Consider the following 26,626-nt stretch of genomic DNA (forward strand, 5'->3'; position numbering starts at 1 on the left):
TTTTTCATTAAAATATTTTGGTTAAAATATTTTATATGAAGATAAATTGGTACTTAGATATTTGAGATACTTAAACTGTAATATTTCATAGATAAATTTTATTTAACTGCTTCACAATTAAATGAGATAATTTTTCTTTGTATGAAGCTACTCAGACATATGCAGCCTTTTTTCACCCCCCTATTTTTTCCAAACTGTTTTTTAAGGGAGAAGGCAAAAAATACTTTCCAGCAAGTACATTTAAGAATACAAATGAGGCTAAAAATGTATTTAGTTAGTACATTGGTGCAAATAAATAAAATTATTAAGGACATTTGAAAGAATATTTGGGTGATTTCAGATTCAGACTGTGACCTTCCTTCAATATCCATGATTTTCTTCTGACCCTTAAGAATATCATTGCATTTCAAAGATGGAAATGTTAAAAAAAAAAACAGCAGCATTAAAAACATAGTGATAATATAACAGAAGTTTTTTATAATTTTGAATAAAGATTATTGGTTTGGTTTCTCAATTTTCTTTTAAAACTGTGGTTGTTCTATTGAAATAGTCTCAGTCTGAAGAATGCAGTATTCAGGGAAATGTTCTGGCTTTCCATGAAGAACAGTAATAATACAATCAATGATACTGAGATAATTCATTGATATTTTTATTTAACAGGCTTATACTAAAGAATGTTCCCAGTTATTAAACTACAAAAGCATGCACATTGAAGATGCTGTTCAAGAACTAATATCTATATTTGAAAAGAATTATGAAATTCAATATTCTAAGAAAACTTCAGAAAAACATGTATTACCAGGTAGATAATGTTGAATATTTCAATAAAAATTTCTGTCCATAATTATGCAGATTTAGCTAGCACATATAAAAATTTAATTGTTTTAGCTAATTTTCTTCAGACTTCTCCCTCCCATTAAGGTTTCATCTGTGTCTCAGTTCTGCCTTCATTTACTGCTATTAAACTAAACCACTAGCCTATGAAATACAGAGGTAATTCAGTATTGGTGGGGTTTCTAGAATTAAACTCTGTCCTGCTTAGATTAGCAAGATCTTTGCTCTAGAGGAGAAATGTTACGGCTCCATTTCTCTTAGGCACTCATTGTAACTTTTTTTTTCCTTTCCATAAGTGAAATACAGTGTTTCCTTCTTAGCTATTTCAGGTATTTGGTACTGTCCTTCTCTTTGTGACTTTTCTGCCACAGCAGAATTGTATCTCAAATACCTGTGCTTTGCTGGCCAATCACTTTAAATTAGTATAGTCAATTAACTGCTAGTGTACGAGACTCACAGCTGATCAATGTGGCTGGTTCCCGCTGCTCTGGGGTGTGTTACTAAGATTTTAGGAAGTCCTTTACCATTAGAGGAGAAATAGTTTATAGCTGGAGAAAAATATTTTGTTTTAAAGAAAAATTTTGAAGCTTAATCAGTAATGGAGCTCCTTTTCTTACACAGGATTTTTTTATTTTCCTTCTGGGTTCAGTTTCCTCCAGGTATAGAGGCACACTCAGGGTCAACACTTTAGGTAGTTCAATATGATGCAACCAGAAAAAAAATGATGATAACATACTTCTCTGTGTTTTGTTAAATTGTTTTTAATGATTTGGGGGAGGGGGGCTATTTCCAGCTGATACATCCATGTCTGCCTACCTGTCTTTAATAACATATGTGTTGTGCATGGTGTTCATTAGACTGAGGCTTATAAACTGGGATCTTAACCAGATTCCTGGTGTGAAAAAAATGGTGTGAAATACAACCAATTAGCTGATCCAGGTACTACTAAAATAAAAATCAATATTTTTTTGCCTGTAAAGAGGGGGGAAAACATGCTTCAAAGGAGAACACAGTGTTCAATTAACAGAAAGTTAATTGAATGTATGTTTTTTAAATTTATAGCAAAAGTAACACATCTAGTGTCTGAAAATAACGCAGGAGAGAGAGAAAATACTACTTCTGCAGCTCCTCATGGTGATAATAACAAAGGCAATAAGAAAGAAGATGAGTTTAAAAAGGTATTCTGTGATAAGAAGGTGGTTTTTTTTCAGGCCAATCAGATTAGTAAACAGTATCTTGAGTTTTGGTAGCTGGATATCAGTGTTACAGAAAGACATCACATAGAGAATATAGGATGTCATGTAAAAAATGATGAAATAGCTTCCTTAAAAAGTTAGTTTAGGGTGGATTTTAGCTTTCAAAAATATATTCCATGTTACTACAGTTATCACCTTTATATAAAAAAAATTCTTGATATATGGAAAGTATAAAATTTTGGAGAGGCTTTCTTTCTTGGGTGGGCAGAAACACTGATCCTTTCTATCCTCCTTTTCCAAATTCACCCAGAAAGTTCACCTTTCCTTGAAGAATATAATCTCTTCATATTCAGCAGAGAAGGGAAGTGGAAATGGAAAACAAAGAGTAACAAACTTGCAAGCACAAATGCAATAATGGTACAAGGTTGCATTCTGTTATTTTGTGCTAGTGATCAGTACATGTTGCTGTATTTTTATGTTCTTCTTAATCCAGTACAGTCAGATTTTACTGTATTTGCCTCTCTTTTTGAAAAGGGCAAGTATCCACCAATATTATTGAATGATTCATGAAAGGTTTTTTTAATACATTTTAAAGAAGGTATTTTTTAATACTCTGAAGGAGTATGAAACTTCAGCCAGATCTTGGTATTCTGTCTCTGAATAGACAATTTGAGTTTCCTCAGTTGCTATACTCTCTTTTTCATGCAATTTCTATTTACTTACTTACTTACAAGCTGTTCCTCCCACCCCCAGCTTCTCCCCTTGTGTTTCTTGCGTAGCTTACAGCATAAATTCCTTTGGACAAGAACTATTATGTTTGATTTAAAACCTTTTGACATAATTTTCAGGTTCCTGTCTGAGCACAATATTAAATACTGTGTGTTTATTCATTACAGAACTGTAAAGAGATAGTTGCTTATTTCAGTCACCAGCTGCTAGACAGCCTCCAGAAAGCCACCCAACTGTCTTTGAATAGTCTTAAAAAAAGAATATTTGCTTCAAAGTAAGTTGCAAATGAAAGCCTTCAATAGTAATACCAGAGCAAAGTTATTTAACTACTGTGTTAATATATTAATACAAATACACACTCACACGTGTAATGATACATGCACATGTATCATCAGTCAAACAGTTCCAGACCTCTTGGCCCTTTTAGCTCAGCCAAAACCTGGAGAGCACTCACTTTGTTACAGCAATGCTTTGGGCCCACGCTTTTCTTTTAAGCTTTAATTCTTTATGTTGTCAGTTATAGTCTATGTACTTTGTTTTGGACAAAAAATGAAGTTTGTTTCTACTATTGTTTCCCCTCTGCCTGCACCTTTTTGTTTTTATTCCCATATATTTCCATTGGGATTGCTTTTTGCTGTACAGTTTATAGTCCAACATAAACGAGTAGAACTTAAATGACCACTCCAGGTCATGTATGGCAGTGAGCCCATATATTCATCTCATTTCAGATTACTTCTGCAAGCATGACTATGCACTCAGAGTTCTTTCCCATGGGTTAAAGATCATCCATGCACTCTTTATGCATTCCATATGATAATGGCAAGATCCATACAATTTTATCATTCTCTTATATTCAGTATAATTTCTATAGATTCTTCTCTGCTTGAAGAGGCATACAATTCAGAGACATAATTGCTTCAGTATAATACATTCTATGTTGAAAAGCCTACTTAGAATTCTGTTAAGAGCAGGTGAAGCTGACGGTGTTTTGTGATTAGTGTATGTTGAAGCTGGTGTTACTTTTTCTAAGGACAGTTTTCATAGATAATGTAGTGAAGTCCTGATCTTACTGAAGTAAATAGGAATTTATTTGGCTGTGTCCTTTATATTTGTCTATGCTATCATATTGTTGAATCTTCCCTTATTTGGTCACTGTGTCTTGTCATAGCATTTAGAAACTACTTTGCGCTTTGTTTTTAATTTTAGTTTTGAGTGGGTTCAGGGCATGTATTTATCAATTTGCAACAGCTTGTCATCTTCGAACCTTTTCTGTTCTGTTGACTATATCTAAAATGTAATGAGGTAACTTTTACTCTTGATAGGCTGCTGCATGAAATTGTCAGTAAAACCTTCTTATAACCTAGTCAAAGCACTAGCAGAGTTCCATCATTATTAAACTGAGATATTAAAATCCAGAATCAGAAAATATTCTGGATTAAAAAAAAAATCATGAAAACAATGGCTGGATCCAAGGTAACCTTTGTCTGAATGATGGAGCTCTGGCTATTATCTTTCCCCTTTAAACAAGAAGCTTCTATAAGTTTTGTCAAATAGTTCTAACTCAATGTGAAAATTCTCCATGAAGGTTTGCCCAGAAAAAGTAGCTCAAAATTATATTTCTAAGATAATTTTAGAGGATTTCATGGTGAAGTATTTATGACATGTTTCAAAATAATTTTCAGCAAAATGACATTTGGGAGAACAAAGTTTTCTGCTCATCCAAACAGATCTGAAGAGGTTGCTCCTTTTCTAAAAGCAGAAGTACACCTTGCTGCTCCCAATGTGGTAAGTTACGTGTCATATAGTTAAGGTAAAATATGTGCCTTTGTTATCTCTGCATTTGCCCAAGCACAGGATGTGGGTGCACTTGCACTGAACCAACATCCGTTCCAAAGGAGAGCAGTTGTTCAGGCCATTCAGTGCACTGAGAGCACTGATGAAATGTGCTCACACTCTTAGTGTTCCTGGTTCCTGTCTTAGTGGTTCTTGCAGAACCTGGCCTTTTATTGTTCTTGTGTGTTTCAGCAATTATACTGCAATCTGTTCATCAGGTTTCTTTGCAGAATAATAAGTTCTCCTTTATGTGTAGTAGTTGCATTGCTGGAATAGATTTTTCATGTTTGTTTTTTATTTTAACTGTTCTGTTCTTTGTGTGATTTAAAACTTTTGTTGAATAAAAATAATGAACAAAATCTTTACTCAGTTTGGCTTTAGTCATCTCAATAGGAAGTAAGATGACCAGAAGGAGGATCGCTGGACAAAAATGAGAGTGTTCAAAACCAAGAAAAGGGCTGTGGATTTCTGTGTGCAGAGATCAAAAAGGCAGCTTGATTGCAAAGAATACATGCATTTGTTTTTCTTTTGTAGATAACTCTGTGTTACCAATATGTATTTTATTTTCTATATGAGAAGGTAACAATATTATTCATTTTTCTTATAGTAAAATATTAATGAAATTATAATTAATTATATTGAATTAATATATTGAATAAACACTAATGAAATTATAAAAAAAGAAGCTTTTTGTTCTAAGGTAATATTCCTTTGACATTGAACTGGTGTTCATATTGGCATTCTGTTGTACATTCACACTACTTCTGTGTACATTGGAAATATAAGATCTGTCAAAGTCTATAATTTTTACATTGTTGGTATTTGTATAAGCATAAAACCCCAAGCTCCACCCACTGCAAAGGGAAGTGCATCTGTCTTTCCAGTCCTCTGAAATGCTTGGCTGATCCAGGGCAGTAATCAAGTAATGCTAGGTAAAATCCCACTTTGCTAACACTGATAGGATTTTGCAAGATCCTTGCTTTTGTGCATGCAACTGCTAAGTCTGTGAAATTGACTTATAAAACATCAGAGTCACTTTTAAACAGTTTATATCCCAGTTCTGAACACTCCTGTGGATGATTTCATCATTTTAAAATGATGGCTTGCACATGAAAGCTGTAAGATGATGTTCTAAGGACTATATTTGAGGATTGAGTATATCACAAGAGTGATCTTCTGAAATTTTACAAGAAACGCTTTTTCTATTTTTTCTGGGATCACTCTCAGGTAGGTTCTTCCTTCTGCTCAGCATTTTGGCGAAAATTATATGTGCCTTTACTCCATCTTATTCTATATAGAATTATTTTCAAGCAAGGACAGGACAAAGTCACAATTAGCATTACTGTTCCCAATACAGTTAAAAAAGTAAACAGATTAGAGGGTGTTCTTTGACCTCAAAATAAGCCAACGTGAAATGGTGTGTATCCACAGTAATAAATGCTTTTCATCCTTAATCCAAGAGCTTGCATTCAAACTGTGAGTTAGGAACAGCCACTGTCATGTTTTATGCGCTAAACTGCCTGATTTTTTTCTGGGAGAGTGCTTATTTTGCATCATCCCAAACTATGCTAAGGGAGCATCCTAGCATTTATATGCAGTGTGGATGATGGCAAACCAGAGGTTGTGTTTTGACCCTATTCTGTTTGCCAGTTGTTTTTGATTCAGATCAAGAATCCTTGTTTTCCTTCCAGTTCTTTTTACCATGTACTCTGGTGGTTGAACATGAGTTCTCTTCCTCTTCTGACTCAGGTATTAGATGGCTGTCAGAAATATGATACAAAATCAACGCCAAATATACAAGTTGAGATTTTCAGGGCTACTGCATCAAGTGCCATTAATTTGCTAAGTGTTGTGCTCTTGCAAAAGTTTTTGAGGTAATGCTATCTTTAGGAGAAAAACATTCAGCATTTATTCAACTAGGACCTTTGACACTTTGATCCAGGTGATTTTCATTGAATCATAAAATGGTCTGGGTTGGAAAGGACCTTAAAGATCATCTATAGTTCCACTCCTCCTGCCATGGGCAAGGATACCTTCCACTAGGACAGGTTGCTCAAAGCCCCATCCAACCTGGAACCTGGCCTTGAACACTTCCAGGGATGGGGCATCCACTTCTCTGGGCAACCTGTGCCAGTGTCTCACCACATTCAAGGTAAATAATTTCTTCCTTATATCTAATCTAAATATACCCTCTTATTTGTCTGCCTGAAACTAGTCATGGAGTCAATATATGTACGGATAAAGGCTTAGAAGAGGTTATATAGCTGTAAATCTTTAAAATGAGCTGTCCATATATATTTTTATCATCATCCCTCATAACAATTCTCTGTCTTAGAATTTAGGATCCAGTGGTTAAAAGCAACAGAGAGAACAATCATGGCCTACAATTTTTAATGCTTTATGATTTTAGAATGCAGGAAACAAGGCTTGTAATGTAGTCCCACACACTATAAAAATTCATTATAGAAATGCTGTTTAAAATACACTAGGAATTCTAGAAAGAGATGTATTGGGCTTTTTACAATTATCTAGTTACACACTTGCTTGTCATTTTACCCAAAGTATGACTGTACAAATAGATACTAGGTCAGTACAGTATGTTTCATTTCTTTACAGGCAATTTTGAGCCAGACAAACTGTTAGATTTTTCAGGTTGTCTTCTGGGGCAAGTTCCACAATCCACTGTAGGTGGAGTAAAGCTGAAGTCTTAGAAAATTACAATCAGTTGCATTTATTTCAACAATATTTCAACTGTTTTAAATAGGTAATGGTTCCCAGTTTAGATGAAATACAGCAAGCTGTCAATCGCATGATTCAGTTAATTCTGGAAGTAAGTCGTGGAGTTGCTCAGTGGGGACAGAGACATTTGCAAAATTCTCGTTTGCAAGCAGAATCAAGCACACAGCAAGTATCATCAGCAGGCTTTGGATCACCACAAAAAGTAGCCAAAGAAGGGGAAAGTAAGTGGTGGCTGTTTTGTTGTTGTTGGTTTTTTTACTTTAATAAAAATGCCATGTAATAGTATTTGTGAATAAGCTCAGTTTTCTTGAAATTGAATTAATTTGTTAGGTTTATTTTTCAGAAATAGCTTTTCAGGCTTACATAAGCATTAGAGCTCTGAGAAGCAACAAGTAAAAAATTCATCAGAAAAATTGATAGATTCCATAACAAGCTTACTTTGCCTCAGATTAAATAGATAATTTATCTTTTTACCTACTTACTGTGGAATGTAGTCATAATGATATAGTTGAAACCATAAACAATGATTGTAGACTAGCTCTCATTGGAATATTGAGATAGAACAAGAGTTAGCTTAATAATTAGATTTCAGTAAAGATTTTGATGGCTAGCTACATTCCTAGGATGGATTATGAAACACTTCAAGTGTTTGTTCATGTGAATATTCAGACTGTAGACAGACCTGCATCCACCTTAGTCAGATACTTTTTTTCTTAATAGTATTTCTAAGTGTCTCTCCGTATGCTTTGCAAGCAGCCGTAAAAGCCCAAATACATTTTTACCATCATGTTCTCTCAGCTTCTTGACTCAGCCAGTGATCTGCAGTACAGTTTTATCTTTGTTGTGAATCCTTTGGAAAGTCTTTAACATCTTGGGAAGTTTTTCTTGTTGATAGTCCAGAGCTCAGACTTCATTCTTTTACTGCTGCTTTGTAAGACTTTAACCTCTTTTAATGGGCTTCAAGGAGGGTGGCAGGAAACTATCCTCATCAGATAATCATGGCCTTTCCCTCTGCTGTGTCAAAACACAACATCAGCAAGTAACCATTTTTATCACCCTTAAACTACTCCTCGGCTATACTGGGAGTGTATGTTAATATTTGGCTAAAGAGATCTATGGAGTACACTGATAAAGATGGATCAATCTGAGGCTTTGTTTCCAGTGACCAGATCTTTGAAAAGGTCTTCAGTCTAAAAGAGAACCTGGAATTGCAATAAATCCCTATCATTAAACAATGTATGTGGTGGGAAGAGTGGTTTATTTTCTCCATTCTCTTAAATCTGGTTGAAAATGCTCAGGCATTGTTATGACAGAAGTGGCTTATTAGATCTCAGGGATATTGGTGTCTATGTTGACCTGATTGTCTCAGTAATTCATCAAAGATGAAGGAGAGACATAATACATTGTGTGTATTTTCATTCTATTTGAGTTTAGTTCTTAAAGGAGACAGGGCTCCTGTTTCAACATCCATAATGTAACTGAAGCAGCAGCTACCAGTGTTCTAAACTGCCTACAGAGGTTTAGGAAAAACTCTGAACTGTTAGATTGTCTTTTCCTTTTTCTTTTTTTCTTTTTTTTTTTTTTTCCTTTATTTTTCTTTTGTTCTTTTGTCCTTTATTTTGTTCTTCATTCAGTTCTAACCTTTCAGGTGACAAGTGCAGCTCAAAACATGACAAACTTTATTTCTGCACTCATCAATATGTGACTTGGCAAAGTTTTGCATCTTTTTTGAACCCACTAGGCAGAATAACATGTTATTTATTTGAGCATGTCAGAGTTCAAGAAGCTTACATTTTTTAAGGGGTTTGTACCATTAAAAAACCTTTAATTATATGAATTTGAAAAACAATAAAATAACAAAGAATGTTTGTGAGGCCTTGTCACCTTCTAGTAACCATTACATTACAGTGGAGAAAATTAAATTTGTGAATTAAGATTTTCTTTCCATTTGGAAATGTTCACTCTAGAATGATTTTACTCTAGCTGTATAGTATCTGACCTGAACTAGCATTTGTTACTTTTCTAGTAAGCAGTCAGACAAACATTTGAAGAAAGATATTCAGCCTTACTGAAAAGCATCATTGCTTAATTTGGTATGCATAAGTTTAGAAGAGAATTCTAATCAGACTTCTAATGGTTCATTCATTTACATATAATTTTATTTTACAGAAGGAGCTGAGGATGTTATAGTCATCAGAAAGCTAAGAAATTTTTACTCAGTTGTTGCAGAACATGAAGATATTTCTAAATTAGTTCTGCTCCTCTCCTCTTCTGTGAATTCCATAAGAGAAGTAGCTAGTGAAGTTCTGCAGGACTTTCAGAAATATAAGGTACTGTGGACAGAAGACAGAGATGCCAAAGTTCAGGTGAGTTTAGTGATGATCACCTACAGGAGTGTTCTTCATTAATCTTATCTTTTGAAATAAGAAAATATTGATAAAAATAAAATTAAGCAAAAAGACGTAGAAAACACATTAACAGCTGAAATTTTTATTTTGTCTTTTAGTAGTAATAGCAGTGTATTTCTTAAGCAGAAGTAATAGCATGCTACCTAATTTTTGTGTTGGGGTTTGACTTTTCCTGCTTCTGTGCCATTCTAGATACTGATAAACTAGTCCTAATTTTTTTTAATTCCTTTAATTTTGGTTTGTTGAACTCCGGATTTTAGGCCACAAGAAACTACTCCAATCTGACATGATGTATGCCTCTCTGCAAACACACTTAGCATGGGGAAATAAACAAGTCAAGTTAAAGATGTGCCTGCAGGGCTATGATCTTACTGACATCATGGAGATGTGGTGGGAAGACTATGGAGTGATGGAATGGAAAGATACAGGCTCTTTAGGAACGACAGGCAGGGGAGATGAGGACAGGGTGTTGCCCTCTATGTCAGTGACCAGGTGGAGTGCATGGAACTCCACCTTGTGGATGGATGTGGAGCTGACCAAGAGCTGATGGATCAGGATTAAAAGGAGGGCAGGGACAGGTGACATTATCGTGGGGTCTGCTACAGGCTGCCCAACCAGGAAGAACGAGCAGATGAGGCCCTCTATAGACAGAGAGAAGTAGCCTCACACTCACAAGCCCTGGTCCTCATGAGGGACTTCAACCACCCCATTGTCTGTTGGAGGGACAACACAGCAGGGCATAAGCAACCCAGGAGTTTCCTGGAATGCCTTTACGATAGCTTCTCCAAGGTATAGAGGAGCCAAGAAGAATGGGTGCTATGCTGGACCTTGTTCTCATCAACAAGGAGGGGCTGGTGGGGAATGTGAAGCTCAAGGGCGGCCTTGGCTGAAGTGACCACGAAATGGTGGAGTTCAAGTTCATTAGAGCAGTGATCAGGGCACACAACAAGCTCACTGCCGTTGGCTTCAGGAAAGCAGACTTTGGTCTCTTCAGGGATCTGCTTGGTAAAGTACCATGGGATAAAGTCCTGAAGAGAAGAGGGGCCCAAGAAAGTTGGTTAATATTCAAGGATCACCTCCTCCAGGCTCAAGAGTGATGCATCCCAACAAAGACGAAGTCAGGCAGAAATGCCAGGAGGCCTGCATGGATGAACAAGGAGCTCCTGGACAAACTCAAACACAAAGAGAAAGCCTACAGACATTGGAAGCAAGGACAGGTACCCTGGGAGGAATACAGAGAAATTGTCTGAGCAGGCAGGGATCAGGTTAGGAAAGGTAGAGCCCTGACAGAATTAAATATGGCCAGGGATGTCAAGGGTGACAAGAAAAGCTTCTGTAGAAACATCAGTGATACAAGGAATATGAAGACTAGGGAAAACATGGGCCCTTTCTGGAGGGAAATGGGAGACCTGGTTACCCAGGATACCGAGAAGGCTGTTGTACTCAGCAACTCTTTGCCTTGGTCTTCACCGGCAAGTACTTGCTCCAGCCACACTGCCCAAGTCACAGAAGGCAAAGGCAAGGACTGGGAGAATGAAGAACCACCCGCTGTGGGAGAAGATCAGGCTCAAGACCATCTAAGGAACATGAAGGTGCAGAAGTCCATGGGACCTGATGAGATGCATATACATGGGTCCCGGTGAATGAAGGGGCTAAGCCACTGTCCATCATATTTGAGAAGTTATGGCAGTCCAGTGAATTTCCCAAGGACTGGAAAAGGGGAAATATAACCCCCATTTTTAACAAGCGAAATAAGGAAGACCGAGGGAACTACAGGCCACTCAGCTTCACTTCTTTGCCCAGCAAGATCATGGAGCAGATTCTCCTGGAAACTATGCTCAGGCGCATGGAAAATAAGGTGGTGGTTGGTTACAGCCAGAACAGCTTCACTAAGGGCAAATCATGCCTGACAAATTTAGTGGCCTTCTATGACAGGGTTACAGCATTGGTGGATGAGGGAAGAGCAATTGGTGTCATCTGCGCCTGGACTTATGCAAAGCATTTGACACTCTCCTGTATGACATCCTTGTCTCTAAATTGGAGAGACATGGATTTGATGGAGGGACTACTCTGGGGATAAGGAATTGGCTGGAAGGTCGCACTCAGAGTTGCAGTCAATGGTTTAATGTCCAAGTGGAGACCGGTGATGAGTGGTGTTCCTCAGCACCAGCACTGCTGAACATCTTTGTCAGCGTCGTGGACACTGGGATTGAGCCCACCCTCGGCAGGTTTGCTGATGACACCAGGCTATGTGCTGCAGTCGACACAATGGAGGGAAGGGAAGCCATCCACAAGGACTTTGACAGGCTTGAGAGGTGGGTTCATGAGAACCTCAAGAAGTTCAAAAAAGCCAAGTGCAAGGTCCCGCATGTGGATCAGGGCAATCTCAAGCACAAATGTAGGCTGGGCCATGAACGGATTGAGAGCAGCCCTGAGGAAGGCTTGGGGGTGCTGGTTGATTGGAAGCTCAACACAACTCTACTCTGCTCATGAGACCCCACCTGGAGTACAGCATTCAGTTCTGGGGTCCCCAGTGTAAGAAGGACATGGACCTGTTGGAGTGAGTCCAGAGGAGGGCCATGAAGATGCCCAGAGGCCTGGAGCACCTCTCGTCTGAAGACAGGCTGAGACAGTTGGGTTGGATCAGCCTGGAGAAGAGAAGGCTCTGGGAACACCTTATAGCAGCCTTCCAGTGCCTAATGGGGGACTACATGGAAGTTGGAGAGGGACCTTTTACAAGGGCATGTAGTAATAGGACAAGGGGGAATGACTTTAAACTGAAAGAAGGTAGATTTAGATTAAAGGAAGACATTCTTTACTGTGGGGGTGATGAGTCACTGGCACAGGTTGCCCAGAGAAATTGTGGATGCCCCACCTATGGAATTGTTCAACGCCAGGTTGGTTGGTGGGGCTTTGAGAGAATAGGATATTCCTGCCCATGGCAGGGAGTTGGAACTAGATGATCTTTGAGGTCCCTTCCAACCCAAACTGTTTTATGATTCTATACCACTACCCACAGAAACTCCCACAGATTGGTGCTGGCAATTGTGTGCTTTTCTCTATGGAAAGTGTTTACTTTGAGTTTAATACATATTTTTGTTTACCGCCCTTCCTGTAGTTATTTTAGGAGGCAAGTTCTGCATTCTCTAGTCCAAGAATCCTCTATTCAATTCTTGGTTGTTTGAATTCTAAATTGAATTTTCAGGTGTAGTAGAAAAAAGTATTTTCTACTACAGCAAGAAAAAGTTAGTTTCCAGGAAATGGAGGTCTGGCTTTTGCTTCCAAATATTTCACGCTGTCTTTCTACAGTGGAGTTGAAATTTTAAGTTTGAATTTAGAGGTTCAGTAGAAGAAGTCTGGCTTCTTTATCTACTTTACTGAGCCTTTCCTTAACTGAGTTTTCTGTTCTTACCTTTTCTGTTTAATAGGCTACCTTAGATATATGTAGATCTGTGAATATCACATCATGTTTTGAGTATCACAGTACAAGTTGTGCAGTTTATGTGGACTAAACCCCCCCACTTTATATGCAGACCTGAAAAACTGTTAGTCTAATTAAAATTTTAAGTCTAATCAAATATTATTAGTTTGATCTAGTTACTACTGAAGAAAAGGATACTGCTACAGAGAAAGCCTCAATAATAATGCAGTAAGGTTTCATACACACGTGCCCGAGCTTCTACATTCTTTCTTTAGCATTATGATGACTCTTCCACTGCCTGTCTGGGTACTCCTAGACAAAAGAATTTAAGTGGGAAACACCTTTTGGCATTTATTATTTGCTCATGAAATTTAGGCACATTGAGTACAGCTGTTGCATGACATTTCCGAAATGCAGCTTTTCAGAATCACAGAACCTTTCTACAGTTGAGTTCTGCTCATGGAACTACTTAGAAAATGTATTTTATTGTGATTATTTCACATGTAATTGGTCTAATGGGGTAGTCTTTCTGTAAATGTGAGCATGTATTTTTTTTGTTTCTGTTTTGTCATCTGTTTTCCAAAGGCAGTAGGCACTTAGCATGTCTTAGATATGTCTGTTAAATTTGATTGGAATTTCCCAACAAGCTTGAGAATTACTGACAGAGAAATTGATAATGAATGCCTTATCACATGCATTATACTATGTTAGCAAGGCTAAAACCAGGAATAATATTGGTATATATTTCCAGTAATTCCCAAATAACTGTTGCCACTTTTTTAACCAAAAATATGAAAAAGGACATTTGTTGATTGACTTTTTAAATTACACACAGCAATTTTTGGCTACCTGTCCATGTCTGACTGAAATTAAAAAAGAAATACTTCACTATGTTATGTTTGAGCAAGAGATGGAAGATTTTAAACCCATTATTCTTCTTGGTCCAATTGAACTGCATACAGGTATGATATTTTCCTATCATTTTATGTACAGAAAGATAATGAATATAATAGTCATCTTATTTGGTTTGTTCTCAGAAATACATGTATACAATATGACTTGAAATTTTACTAAAGAGACCACTCTAATCAGCCAGAGCTCACTCAGACCCTTCTAAGAAATCTGACTTGAAAAAATCCTCCATTCCACTTGCCTTCTCCTCTTTGGAGTGGTGAAATTCAGTTTTGGCATGGTTGTGAACTTATCACGGAGGTTTGCTAAAGTGTTAATGAATATATATTGACATTTAATTTGGTCATCTCTGGCACCAGGTCAGCTAGTGATCATAAAGAGCATTGGAAGCATAAATCATAAGACTAGCACATAGCTGCGTTATCTTCTTTTTCACTTTTGGTGCTTGTTTCAGCAGAAGATGGCTTCTAGCCATTCCCTTGTTTAGCATCCTTAGCTCTCAGAGTATCATGTATTTTCCTGTCCACCTCTAGTGTCTTTAAAGTAAGAGAAAGCTGGCACCAAGACTTAGTGTTGGAGTATATTCCCTCATACAGCATGTGTTTCCTCAGTTCTATACTGCACCATGTTTCAGTACCCGGCCTTCTGTGGCCGTGACAACCTGGTGTACTCATTGATCATGTTACTCTAAAGAACAGTTAGGGGTGGAAAAATTTTTTCTCTCCAGACAACTGCTTGTTGAAGAATTAAGCTGTTTGTGCTGACAAAGAAGCAAGGATTTAAATGGCAATTATCCATCTCACCTGACAGATTATTACATAGCTAATGTCTTCTCTGAACCAATGTCACTCTTCTTCTGGTTTTTGATTTTCTGTGACAGATGTTTTCACAGTTGCTATCTAGGGACAGGTAGAAAATGTTTCCCCAGAAACTCTCCAAATATCATTGTGGCCATGTTTCTAGTGAGCAACCCCATCGTCTGAGAGATTAGATTGAGAAATAATCTGTGCGCAATTTGTCTTCCTCGTACATTAGAGAAGACAGAAGCCACACACTTCCATGACTAGAGTTCATTTCAGAATCTTGGTGGCATGCTATCCCTAGCTTTTTTTCTGTGAATAATTAGAATTGTCAGACTGTATATCCTCATCCAGTTCCCGGATACAACTCTTATGAATGAAACCACTCTGGAGCCAATTAATTCACTCTGGAAAACTCTTGCTGTTTATTATTCTGTGACCAAGAGTGATAAGAAAAAGTGTGTTGCAAAGAGTATGGATTTTGTCACACTACTCCATCATCTGTGATCACTGCATCAGAGGAAGCCAAATCCTCTAGGTTCAGGAGCAAGGATATTAAAAGTTTTTATGATCTGGGAAAACAGGTTTGGATTGTTTTGTTGGGTTGTTTGTGTTGATGGGGTTTTTTTTGACTCAAGTTTGAGAATCGATTTATTATCATTTATGTATTTTCGCTTCTGGACAGGATACAGTACTTTTCCTGAATTACCCTGGCCTTTAGGAGTCAGATTTTAATGTTAATAGCCCCATCATTCAAGAAGAAATTCTACCTGCTCTAAAATTTTTGTGAGCAGAAAGGCTATATGCTGTTAGCATCTTTTGGTGTCTTTCACCAGAGTGAATAATGCTGTCTACTAAAATATTAATATATTCTGATAATAAGTTACGGTACCAGTGATTGGCTTTTCTGTCTGTTCAGTGTTGGTTTGTGTGTATATATTAACTGCATATGATGCCTCACAGTTTTAGTTGGGAATTATTCCAAATCCCAATATTGAAATTCAAAGATGCCATTTCTTCAATGGGTATAAACCATTTAAATATAACTGAACTTTATGCATTTGGTTAATATATATCCAAGGTATTCTATGAAAATCTACATTAATAAATAAACATTTTTGTCATTATTCATCTTCTCTATATGTTCTATTAGATAAGCTTACCAACATGTTTTACAGATATCATAATGTACAATAAACCAACAGAAATATATTTAAGTGTAATTGAAATTGTTTTAAAATGCAATAATTGGATTGCCTGTCTACATTTCCTATTTGCTGTTAAAGAACCATGTGTGAAGATGTGGGGCTTTTTTACAGAAAATATTAAGATGTAGATTGAATAAGTTTTTTTCAATTTTTTATTTTAAATCAGGACCACTGAAAACAGCTTTAGCAATTGAAGCCAAAGCCTGGAAGATGCTCCTCTGTCGTTATTTACATGAGGAATATAAAAAAAAAATGACAGACATGATGTCGTTTATAACTGAATATTTAAAGAAATTGTCTCGACCTCTGCATGACTTAGATGATGTCAGATTTGCAATGGAAGCTTTATCTATCGTTCGTGATAATAAAATACAAATGGATATGACTCTGGAACCTATAGAAGTAAGATGATTTTTATATTTTTAACTCAATTAGTATCTTGATAATTATATTATATAACAGGAGTCATAAGATAAACTGAGAACCCAAACAATGAGTTTACTGTCCTGAAGGATCTAGGCTGAAAATGGGAAAGAAAGTAAGATTTTTGCTGTTATTTTTATTATAAATTATGAATCGATATCAGATACTTTGCTAGACACTTTTGTTTGTCTTCATTAACAAATCTATTGTCTACCAGTTAGGAAATTATAAAATATGAAAATGATAAAATTTGCAAATTATCTTATTTTTAAATAATGCCATGTGTGTATGAGGAGGATAATAAAGCAGAAGATATGCAAACAAATTACAAATGAGAACAAGCGATAAGAAAGGGTCATTCTGTAACAAATACTTACACAGGCATTTGACAGTTTGGCAAGCATAGTAATAAATATGTATAAATGGCAAAACATTTAATAATATGTAGTGTCTGTAATTATTCAAAGTCAGGAAAAAATTCATCAAAATCTGCATTCAGGTGGAATGTAGATCAGTAGAATAAAAATACCACTAGGATGATAAAGTTTATGTATTTTTAATATTAAAATTTTTTGTAGATTTTTTCCTAGCATTTCATCCAATACATCTTTGAAGAAATATGTTTTGCTGTTGTTCCCTAGTTCTTCATTCATCATCCTTATTTAAAAAAATAGTAATTATGCCTAAATTACATTAACAGATTTTATTTGAAATGTTTCTTACAAATTGGATCTGTGTTCCTGGAAATGAACTTTAAATGCATCATTCCTAAGGTTTTGCTTTTTCATCTAGGAAGCCTATGCCATTTTAAATACTTTTGAAATTGACATTACAAAAGAGGATTCAGAAGGAGTTGATACACTTAGATATTCTTTAAATAAATTACAGACCAAAGCTGTAAGTATATAAAACTGTTACTTTCCGTTTGTCTTCATGTGCTTTTTCCAGATTATAAATGACAATGTGGGACCAATTGTGACTTCACTCCGTCTTCTCACACGGCCTCATTTGCACACTAGTGTCTACAGCTTTTATTAGTGTGTTCTTTTTCTAATTTTATTTTTATAGAACTCTTCAATATTTAAGTATTATTGTACATTTTAGATATATACTTAAAACATGCAAGAAAATGAGACATTTATTATGTCCGTCTGCTCTTTCTGCTCTTTCTCATTTCTAGTTTTTGTGTCATTTGTCTGATCGGGAAGATTACTACCCTTAGATAACCTCTTTTTAAGAGGTGCATAATTTGTCAGTGCCCTTACCCCTAGGTGGTGATTGCATTTTACCTTTATTGCTCAGAACAGCCTCATATCCCTCAAAAGCTCAATGTTTATTGAATATATTCTGTAATGTAGAAGGTTAGATGGAAATACATACATATTTTGTTGGAACAATTAAGATTAATCACTCTGGAAAGGGCTCAAGCTCAAATGTATTTTACACTTATATGTCAAGCAGCTTGAGAGAAAAACCCAAAAGCTTTTTAAAAAGGGATAAGGAAGTTGTTAAAGAGAAGGCTGAGCCATCCATTGAGGAAGAGTATCGTAACATTTTGGGTTTTGCGAGTTCTTTTGGAGTGAGGGAAACTGAGAAAGAGATTACAATATTCCACTCCCCCACCCCCCCTTTTTGTGTCCTTTTGTTCCCCTACCCCCTTGTAATGAAATACATTCACTTAAAGATGGAGGGGAGATTTTGTAACAGGTTTTCGTTGGGGTTTTTTTTCCACTTTTTGTATCAAAAGTTGAACACAGCACCATAAAAGGAAAGAAAATCTATTTAGCTTAAAATAATTATTTTTGTTCAGAATTAATACTTTTTATTTATAATTTTGTTCTATATATAGTTCAAATATCTGTTCCTTGTTTTTTTAAAGAAATAACTTTGATTTTAATCTTTTGTATGTCAGACCAGAGTTCAAGATAAGCTGGTTCGAGTTCAGCCCAAATTTAAGAGTGATTTGCTAGAATCAGTCGCAGTTTTTCAGGAGGATGTGTCAAACTTTGAAATGTCATATGAAATGGTAAATGAATTTAGTAGTTACCTGTAAGACTTGTACATAGGTTTCCAATATTTTTGGTTTGAAGCAGTTGGGTGCCAGAATTTTATTTTACTCAGCTACTGGATTTTTGATGCAGTGGTTGCTAAGCAGCCATCATTATAGGTCAAAATCTTCAGTATGAAGAAATAATAGTGCACGCTAATCTGTAAGGAAATAAAAGAATCCCTGGTGGTAAAAATCACCATGAAATCTTAATTAAGAAATTAATTTAGAAATTGATTTAGAAATTGTAACACATGTTGTGGCACCTTTGCTTGCACATCAGCATTAAAGAGATGATCTTGGCCCACTCACTGAGTATTTTATTTTCAGCAAAAGAACAAAATCTGAAAAATGGAAGTTTTTTATTATTGAGTTTAAGCTAAAGAATTTTTCAATTTCATAAAAATAGCATTACCAGGATACAAAACTTGATTGGAATTTGACTACCAAAAAATATGCATTTTATGATGACCTGTAAATTACAGTAGCTTTCAGTCACTTTGAGAATTAATATTCATTTTTTGTTAACTGCTTGTTTAAAAGGAAGGACCTATGGTTCCTGGTATTCCACCTCAGGAAGCCAGTAATAGGCTGCAGATCTTTCAGGTAAGAAAATGAACTGTTGAGTTTCCAAATAACTAAAATTAATCTGCAGTTGCTTATCAAAACAACTTTAGAAAAAGACACTTTTACAATCTTTGATAAATGTGTCTTGGTGGATAGTTTGTGTATTATTATGTTAACTATAGTTTCTATCAGACATATTTTTTTTTAACATGGAAGGACTGATGATTGATTGATGTGTAACCTTGCTTTGTTCTTCATGTTTTGTGAGCATAAATTATTGATTTGAAATAATACAAGCAGTATAAGAGGGAAGAGTCAAGTATAACAACTTGATAATGACTGAGAAGAAGCCAGGTTATGTATCAGTCACATAACCCAATTCTTTAATCTTTTAAAGATCACACTTTCCATTCGATAATTGTCTTTCAATTTGATACTTGTTTGCTATGAACCTTAGTTCATAGGTCTGTAACCAGTTTTTAATCTATTTTTAATCCTTGTTCCTTTCTCTGCATGTAATAGTACCTTGAAGACTTTTTTTCAGCAAGACTTCTGTCAGTCTCTTACGTATTGTATAGACTCAGTAAAAAACAGTCAGAGTTTATGAAATGCACTAAGTAACTAATAGAAGGTGTTTAAACTTCCTAATGCATCTAATATGTACTGAAAATGGAGTGATTTTGGTTGAATTTACTGTATTTATTATTTTGCGAAGAGAATGCTTTGTGCTTATGGATAGTAACTGCCAAAATCATTCTTCATTCCATTTTTCTGTGGTGATCATATTCTTTGGATAGCAGTTATACTATGAAAGTAATTGTATTTTTTGGTACTCTTCAGTGGTTGTTTTCAGGCTGTATATTTTATCAATGCAAATATTTTCTTCTTTTTTTTTTCCCCTCCCTTGATAATGTGGAATTCATTTCACATCCCATTTTTATAAAATGCTTCTTCAAATTATTGCTTCTTACATAAACTTTCACTATCTGAATTCAATATATAGATTTGAGTATTACATTACATGAGCCCTGTTCAAAATTTTAGATCAAAAATATTTTCAGACATTTAAATATGATCCTAATAGAATTATTTTAAGACCAGTTTAGAACTGTTTAATTTATTATTAGACAATTTTAAATTTAAACCGAGATTATAAACATACATTTTGTCTGTATGAATCCTAATTTCATCAGGCTAACTTTGATGAGCTGTGGAGAAAGTATATCACATACTCAGCTGGTGAACAGTTGTTTGGATTGCCTGTCACAGACTATGGAGTTTTGCATAAAGTCAGGTAACTGTGGGAATACAGCTGGCGTAGGTGTTTAAGTATGTTAGAAAGGCTTAGGATACACCAAAAAGGGAAATAATTCAATATGGAAGGTTTCCATTGCCTTAAATAAAATAAAAAAAAAATAAAAAATCAATGATAATTTTAGAGGTCTAGTGGTGTGCATATAAAAAAAATGTATTTTTTTATTATGGTAACAGGACCATACAAATTATTTTAGTACATGTATATACTATATAAAAGAGCAGAACACTATGTCCCAGAAATATATATATAAAAGTAGAGGAGTAAATATAGTATTATGTATTAAGATATGGTACAAATAATGAGTAAGGAAAAGGCAAGGAAAGGTCAGTGTGTCATATATGAAAAATATAACTAGAGTTTTTATGAAAGTCTGAATTTTTTGAGCAGCTGTACAAATCAGAATCAGATTCTGACATTTTTGCACCAACCATTTCAATGGTTTGATGGTGATTCACAGCAGATGAGGATCTGACCCTTTCTGACTGTTTTTAGATCATTGTTTTTGTTTGGATTCAGAGTGCTTCCAAAGTAAATCGACTAATTATCCCTATTTGCCATGCTCTGCTTTGCACCACAGAGACAGCTCAGGGTATATAAGCTAGGTTAATTTTGGATAAATGGAAGTTTTATAGGACTAGACTAAAGGAAAATTTTCCCCAAATATGTTTAGTGTGTATATTAGGTCTTTAGCACCAACTGTCTGCTCTTTTTTATTGATTTTATTCATGAAGTGTTCTTTTCTACATTAAGAAACATAATGTAATTGATCTACCTGAATTTTTTGTAGTAATATTGAATATGCCATCTATTTAACTATTGAGAGATATCCAAATAGCTGATCAAAATTGTTATTATGATTATTTTTTATTTTCCCCACAGGAAAGAGTTAAGCTTGCTTCAGAAATTGTATGGATTATATGATACTGTAATAAACACTATCAATGGTTATTATGAGATACTTTGGACAGATTTAGACATTGAAAAAATTAATGCTGAACTTCTGGATTTTCAAAACAGGTAAGTTCATAATATAATTTATAACTGATGTTAAATGCATTAAGATTTAGATGATTTCAGTAAAGATTTTTTGATATATTTAAATACAAAACTTCCATGCATAAGGTTTGTCATAAAGTAATAAGATTCTTCAGGGAAGAGTGGAGTAACACTATACTTGTAGTTAACCAGCTTTTAACCTGCAGTTTTGATAACTGAAGGGCATACGTTCAGTTGAAGAGTCAGTCTCCTTAGCTAAACCAACCAAGAGGTTAGGAGAGCTGAAAGTTTATTTGTAAAAGGTAAGTTCTTCAGTTTTTCAGCCAGGAGATTAGCCCATTTATTTTAAGTTCATTGGTTCTTAGGGTTCAGAAGTATTTTCAGACCTTTTAATTTAACCGTATTTTTATTATTTTTTTTTAAATTACATACATGAATTTAGGAAGAAATATAATACAGAAGACTAGAACAAAGATTATTTTACAACAGAATAACAGCAGCGAGTGCAATTGCCAGCTCTCCAGCTACCTATTAGAGTCCTGTTGTAAGCTTGGCAAAGTCCATCTTGAAACAACTCTAGCTTTCTCGGCACTATCTTTGCACCCCCCATCCTCCTATTAGAACAACATTCCAGAAACTTCCATTATTAATTTCCAAAATAAAGGCATGGCTAATTGATGTACATTTTTATTTGTGCCAGTATTTGGTATTTTAGAGTATATCTATACTACAGTTACTGAGTGGTGCCAGCCTGTTATAGCACCTTTAAATCAATCTTAGATAATGTTAAAGCCTAATTTGTGAAATACGGAGTTCCATAAGAGCAATACATTGTATTAGTCTCTGAAATTGACATTTGTTTAGTGTAGTTCAACTAGAAGTGTATAAAAGGGCAATTACTTTTGTAACTGCAGTGAAAAGCCTTCAATATAAATAGTTTGTTCTCAGGCTGTTAAGTACTTATCCCACCTATTTACCATTATTTCCTTCCATTCTCCATTTTGTCAATATATCTTACCTCTTGGTCTTACTTTGGCAGTTTTTCATGGCTTATCACACTAACGCATTCTGTAATTGAAAATAGTAGCATAACCTTCCTAAACTAGGGATAGAGGATCTGTAGTGCAGAATGCGTGGGGTTTTTTTTCATTATTAGCTTCTAGTCCATGTTGTCAAGGTAGTCTAGTAAATACATGTTTTCCTGAAGGTTAACAGATTTATAAAATACGTCATTATAAGGCATAAAATTGGTAAGTGAAAAATTTTGATATTTTTGAAATTGCACTTTTGACAGAGTTGAAGATTGGGTCATAGATTTGCATTATTTCTGATTTTTTAAGTGGAAAACATTAAACAGAGACTAATAACTTTTTCAAGGAAATACGTGCCAAAGAGTATTCTTTCCCAAATTTGAGGTTACATATGCTGACAGGATTTCAGGGATTAAGAGTCTCTCAAAGAAGCAAGACATTGACAGACATCTAATTGGCAGTATCTGGTCTTTGGGTAAAACAGTATCTTCTGGTTCACAAGAATCAGTAAGAATAAGAGGGCTCCTGGCTCTGGACCCTGCAGTATCATTCAAAGTCTGCCTCTTTGCTGTGCCAGATTCCTGTCAAATCACTGAACCTGACATTAATCTATCAGCTAGCTTCAACTCTCAAGGCAGATTTCTTACAAAATAACCTTAAGTACCTATGAGTTTTGTAAAAGTTAAAACTTCACGGTAGTCCAAACCCACACAAAATACTTTTCCCCCTCGGAGAAGGGCAGGCAGGTATTAAACGTTGTTTGACAGCAACCAGGGACATAATCAGCATGACTGTACTGGCAACCACACAGCACTGACATAGTTCTAAACCAGACACAGGCTGCTGTATTGTACTCGCTACAGAAAAGATGAAATTACATCAGTGGGAGGTAGAGACGTAAGTGACAAAGGCTGCAAAACCAAGGGAAATGTGATTCAGGCTTTATTACTTTTTTTGCTAAGGATGTACTTTATCATTTACATTAAGACATTCCTGTGGTGGGTCAACTGCTTAATTCTTAGTGTGTAGGCTCTGTAAAAATGTGTTCAAAGAGGTGAATATTGACTTAAATATTTCGCTAGGGGGGTTTCCATGTTAAAAGTATATAATTTTCATTTTCTTTTGGAATCGTTTCAAGACTACTAACAGAAGGTAGAGGGAGAAGGTGGTCATATCTTTCCAATTTTCACATCTGTCTCTGAAGTGTGTGTTAGTATGTGCCATGTGTATTACTGGTATTGTAAATTGAAGTAAATATTATATTTGTACAAGGATCACTTATGTGAATTTTAACTAATTTGGCTTGGGTTTTTGTCAATAGTATCTGTGATGATAAGCAACACATAAGCTATGTTTTCATGCAAAAAGCAATATTACTGTTTATTTACAAAGAATATATCAATGGTTAAAACTTAAATATGTGGTTTTAGTAGGGCATTTGCATTTTTTTCTAAAAAGGTAGACTAATTGACACAAATTGTAATTTTACATAGAAAATGTTGACTTATATAAGCTACTTCATATTTCCTTATCTATTTTTAAAATGTTTAAACGATTCTTATTTTGACAAAAGAGGCATTTACTACTGCATCAATTGAACTCAACTGCAGGTGCTGTAGATTACCTAAAGGACTCAAACACTGGCAAGCATTTTTAGATCTCAAGAAAACAATTGATGATTTTAGGGAGTCTTGTAATTTGTTGGAAATGATGACCAACAAAGCAATGAAGCAAAGACACTGGAATCGTATTGCTGAAACAACAGGACATCAATTTGATATAAAATCTGATTCATTTTGCCTTCAAAACATCATGGAAGCACCAATTCTTAAACACAAAGATGATATTGAGGTAGGTACATACATCTTTTCCCCCTCCTTGTTTATTTTAAATTGTCAGCAAAAAAAATATGGTTGCTTTTAAAATTATCACCTTTTAAAAAAGTTTTAATTCCTTAAAGTCCCTGACTCTCAATCAGACTATGCTAGTTTAAAATAATTTATATTTTATTTAGAAGTTCTTATCCATATGAACAAAGAGGTAGCAGCTGAAATCTTTGGATTCTTATTTCTAGGTAATCTCTTCACATTCTTGCTGGCCCTATTTTCTATGATTTTCTTAGCCCTTTTTAAACAGGGAAAAAACCCAAAGAATACTTAAAATGATCATGGTCACCTAATTTTTGAACTCTGTAGTTGCTTTAAAAATTTGTAAATAAATCAGAAATTTTTGAGGAAGGGTCCATGTTTATTAATATTTAATATTAATGCTTTTCTAGATCTTTATACATACAACTTCATGAACCACACATCTTCAAAAGAATCCTCACATGACCTTGAATTCTTAATGGAGTTTGCAAGTTTCATAGGATAAATATGCATGCAAAAGCTAGTCTTATATTCATAGTTGATTTATATGGAAGCATTCCAAGGTGATCCACTTAATTTTGAATTAAGCTCTGATTTGAATACAATATTGTACTTGGTCACCTTTCCAACCTAAATTCTGTGATTCTATAAATAGAAATGAGATAAGAGTAAAAGTTCATCTGTTGATGAGCCTACATCACTATCCTAAACCTTGTAAAAAAGACAATTCAGAAATCTTGTTATGCACAAATAACAAAATATGAAGCCTCAGAAATGGTATATCCATGCATTTCCAAATGTGCATTTTTCAGTTATATATACATGTAATTTGAGTGAGTAAAATTAGTACTGTGATCTCTGCATGTGTGACACATTTCTGTACTATTTTATAAAATTTAATATATTGTTTTAAAATACTCTATTACTAGATGTGTACTATAAGGAAAGATTTTATTCCTGAAGAATGGAGATTTTAAAAAAATGGTTCTTTCTTTGCAGGATATATGTCTATCTGCTACAAAGGAGAAAGATATAGAAGCCAAACTATCTCAAATAGCTGACATTTGGGAAAGCCAAATTCTGAGCTTTTCATCATTCAAAGGGAGAGGAGAGTTACTGTTAAAGGGAACTGAATCATCAGAAATTATAATGTTGATGGAGGACAGTTTAATGATTCTTGACTCTTTACTGACCAATAGGTACTTCTAAGTTGATTGTGTATAGTGTTTTCAGAAACACACTGAGATAGAAACTGTATTATTATTAGGCTAAATCAGTAGTAAATTTGAATGGAATATTATTTTTTAATGAAAAAGAATGTTACAACGTCCAATGAAACAGCTTCCCAGGTGGAAGGCTTTCATGTATCAGTAGCAAACTATTGTCTCAATATATTTGAATGTAATTGAGCTGGTAGAAACTTTCCATTAGATTCTTCTTGCTCTAAGTGAAACAAGTGTTGTTCAGTTGTGGGGGTTTTGTGTTGGTTTTTTTTTACCATTTATTTATTTTATAATATATCTTATAATAGCTTTATTTAGAATTAAATAATTTCTGCTTCTCATCCTTTTTTAGATACAATACACCATTTAAAAAGGAAATTCAGAGCTGGATTTGTAAGCTTAGCAGCTCTACAGACATAATTGAAAAATGGCTGGTTGTGCAGAATCTCTGGATTTATCTTGAAGCTGTTTTTGTAGGAGGAGATATTGCAAAACAGTTACCCCAGGTAAACTTTAAAATGCTTGCCTATTATTGTGTATTAAAGGGTATCTGTATAATAATCATTATATTATATATATAATAAAAATCATAATTCCAACAGATTATGTTGTGAAAATACTTATGTTTTTGCTATATATAGGAAGAAAAGCTTTTTCAGAATGTTGACAAATCATGGGTAAGAATAATGCAACGAGCTCGTGAAAGCCCAAATGTAATTAACTGCTGTGTCGGGGATGGGACTATGAAGCAGCTTCTCCCTTATTTACATGAACAGTTGGAAGTATGTCAGAAATCACTTGCAGGGTATGAATTGTTTGATTTTTAATGCATTTTTTGTTTCTAAGTAGTTTATATGAAATATTAATAGTATTTCAGTCTTACTTTCACTCTTATGTAGAAAAAAACAAAGAGCTGAAATATTCTAATAAAAATCTTGTTCAATTTTAAAGATACTTAGAGAAGAAAAGACTACTGTTTCCTAGATTCTTTTTTGTTTCTGATCCTGCCCTTCTTGAAATTCTTGGACAAGCAAGTGATTCTCATACAATTCAGGTACAACCTTAGTGATTTT

The 26,626-nt window shown here is 34.9% G+C and overlaps 1 protein-coding gene across 1 annotated transcript in view; it reads left to right on the top strand.

Annotated features, from left to right (window-relative positions):
* The window catches only part of DNAH8 (dynein axonemal heavy chain 8), a 137,324-nt gene that overhangs the window by 24,092 nt on the left and 86,606 nt on the right, over nucleotides 1-26,626 (top strand). The window contains exons 18-35 of the mRNA XM_040612234.1: nucleotides 661-802; nucleotides 1,897-2,012; nucleotides 2,927-3,033; nucleotides 4,442-4,544; nucleotides 7,357-7,552; nucleotides 9,501-9,697; nucleotides 13,996-14,122; nucleotides 16,247-16,482; nucleotides 17,296-17,400; nucleotides 18,416-18,529; nucleotides 19,094-19,156; nucleotides 20,311-20,411; nucleotides 21,315-21,452; nucleotides 24,073-24,313; nucleotides 25,330-25,529; nucleotides 25,906-26,059; nucleotides 26,195-26,358; nucleotides 26,505-26,607. Coding sequence (XP_040468168.1) covers nucleotides 661-802; nucleotides 1,897-2,012; nucleotides 2,927-3,033; nucleotides 4,442-4,544; nucleotides 7,357-7,552; nucleotides 9,501-9,697; nucleotides 13,996-14,122; nucleotides 16,247-16,482; nucleotides 17,296-17,400; nucleotides 18,416-18,529; nucleotides 19,094-19,156; nucleotides 20,311-20,411; nucleotides 21,315-21,452; nucleotides 24,073-24,313; nucleotides 25,330-25,529; nucleotides 25,906-26,059; nucleotides 26,195-26,358; nucleotides 26,505-26,607 — 2,607 coding nt within the window. The remainder of the gene's footprint in view (nucleotides 1-660; nucleotides 803-1,896; nucleotides 2,013-2,926; nucleotides 3,034-4,441; nucleotides 4,545-7,356; nucleotides 7,553-9,500; nucleotides 9,698-13,995; nucleotides 14,123-16,246; nucleotides 16,483-17,295; nucleotides 17,401-18,415; nucleotides 18,530-19,093; nucleotides 19,157-20,310; nucleotides 20,412-21,314; nucleotides 21,453-24,072; nucleotides 24,314-25,329; nucleotides 25,530-25,905; nucleotides 26,060-26,194; nucleotides 26,359-26,504; nucleotides 26,608-26,626) is intronic.

Source organism: Falco naumanni, chromosome 12, assembly GCF_017639655.2.
Source record: "Falco naumanni isolate bFalNau1 chromosome 12, bFalNau1.pat, whole genome shotgun sequence".
In the NCBI taxonomy this organism is placed as follows: domain Eukaryota; kingdom Metazoa; phylum Chordata; class Aves; order Falconiformes; family Falconidae; genus Falco; species Falco naumanni.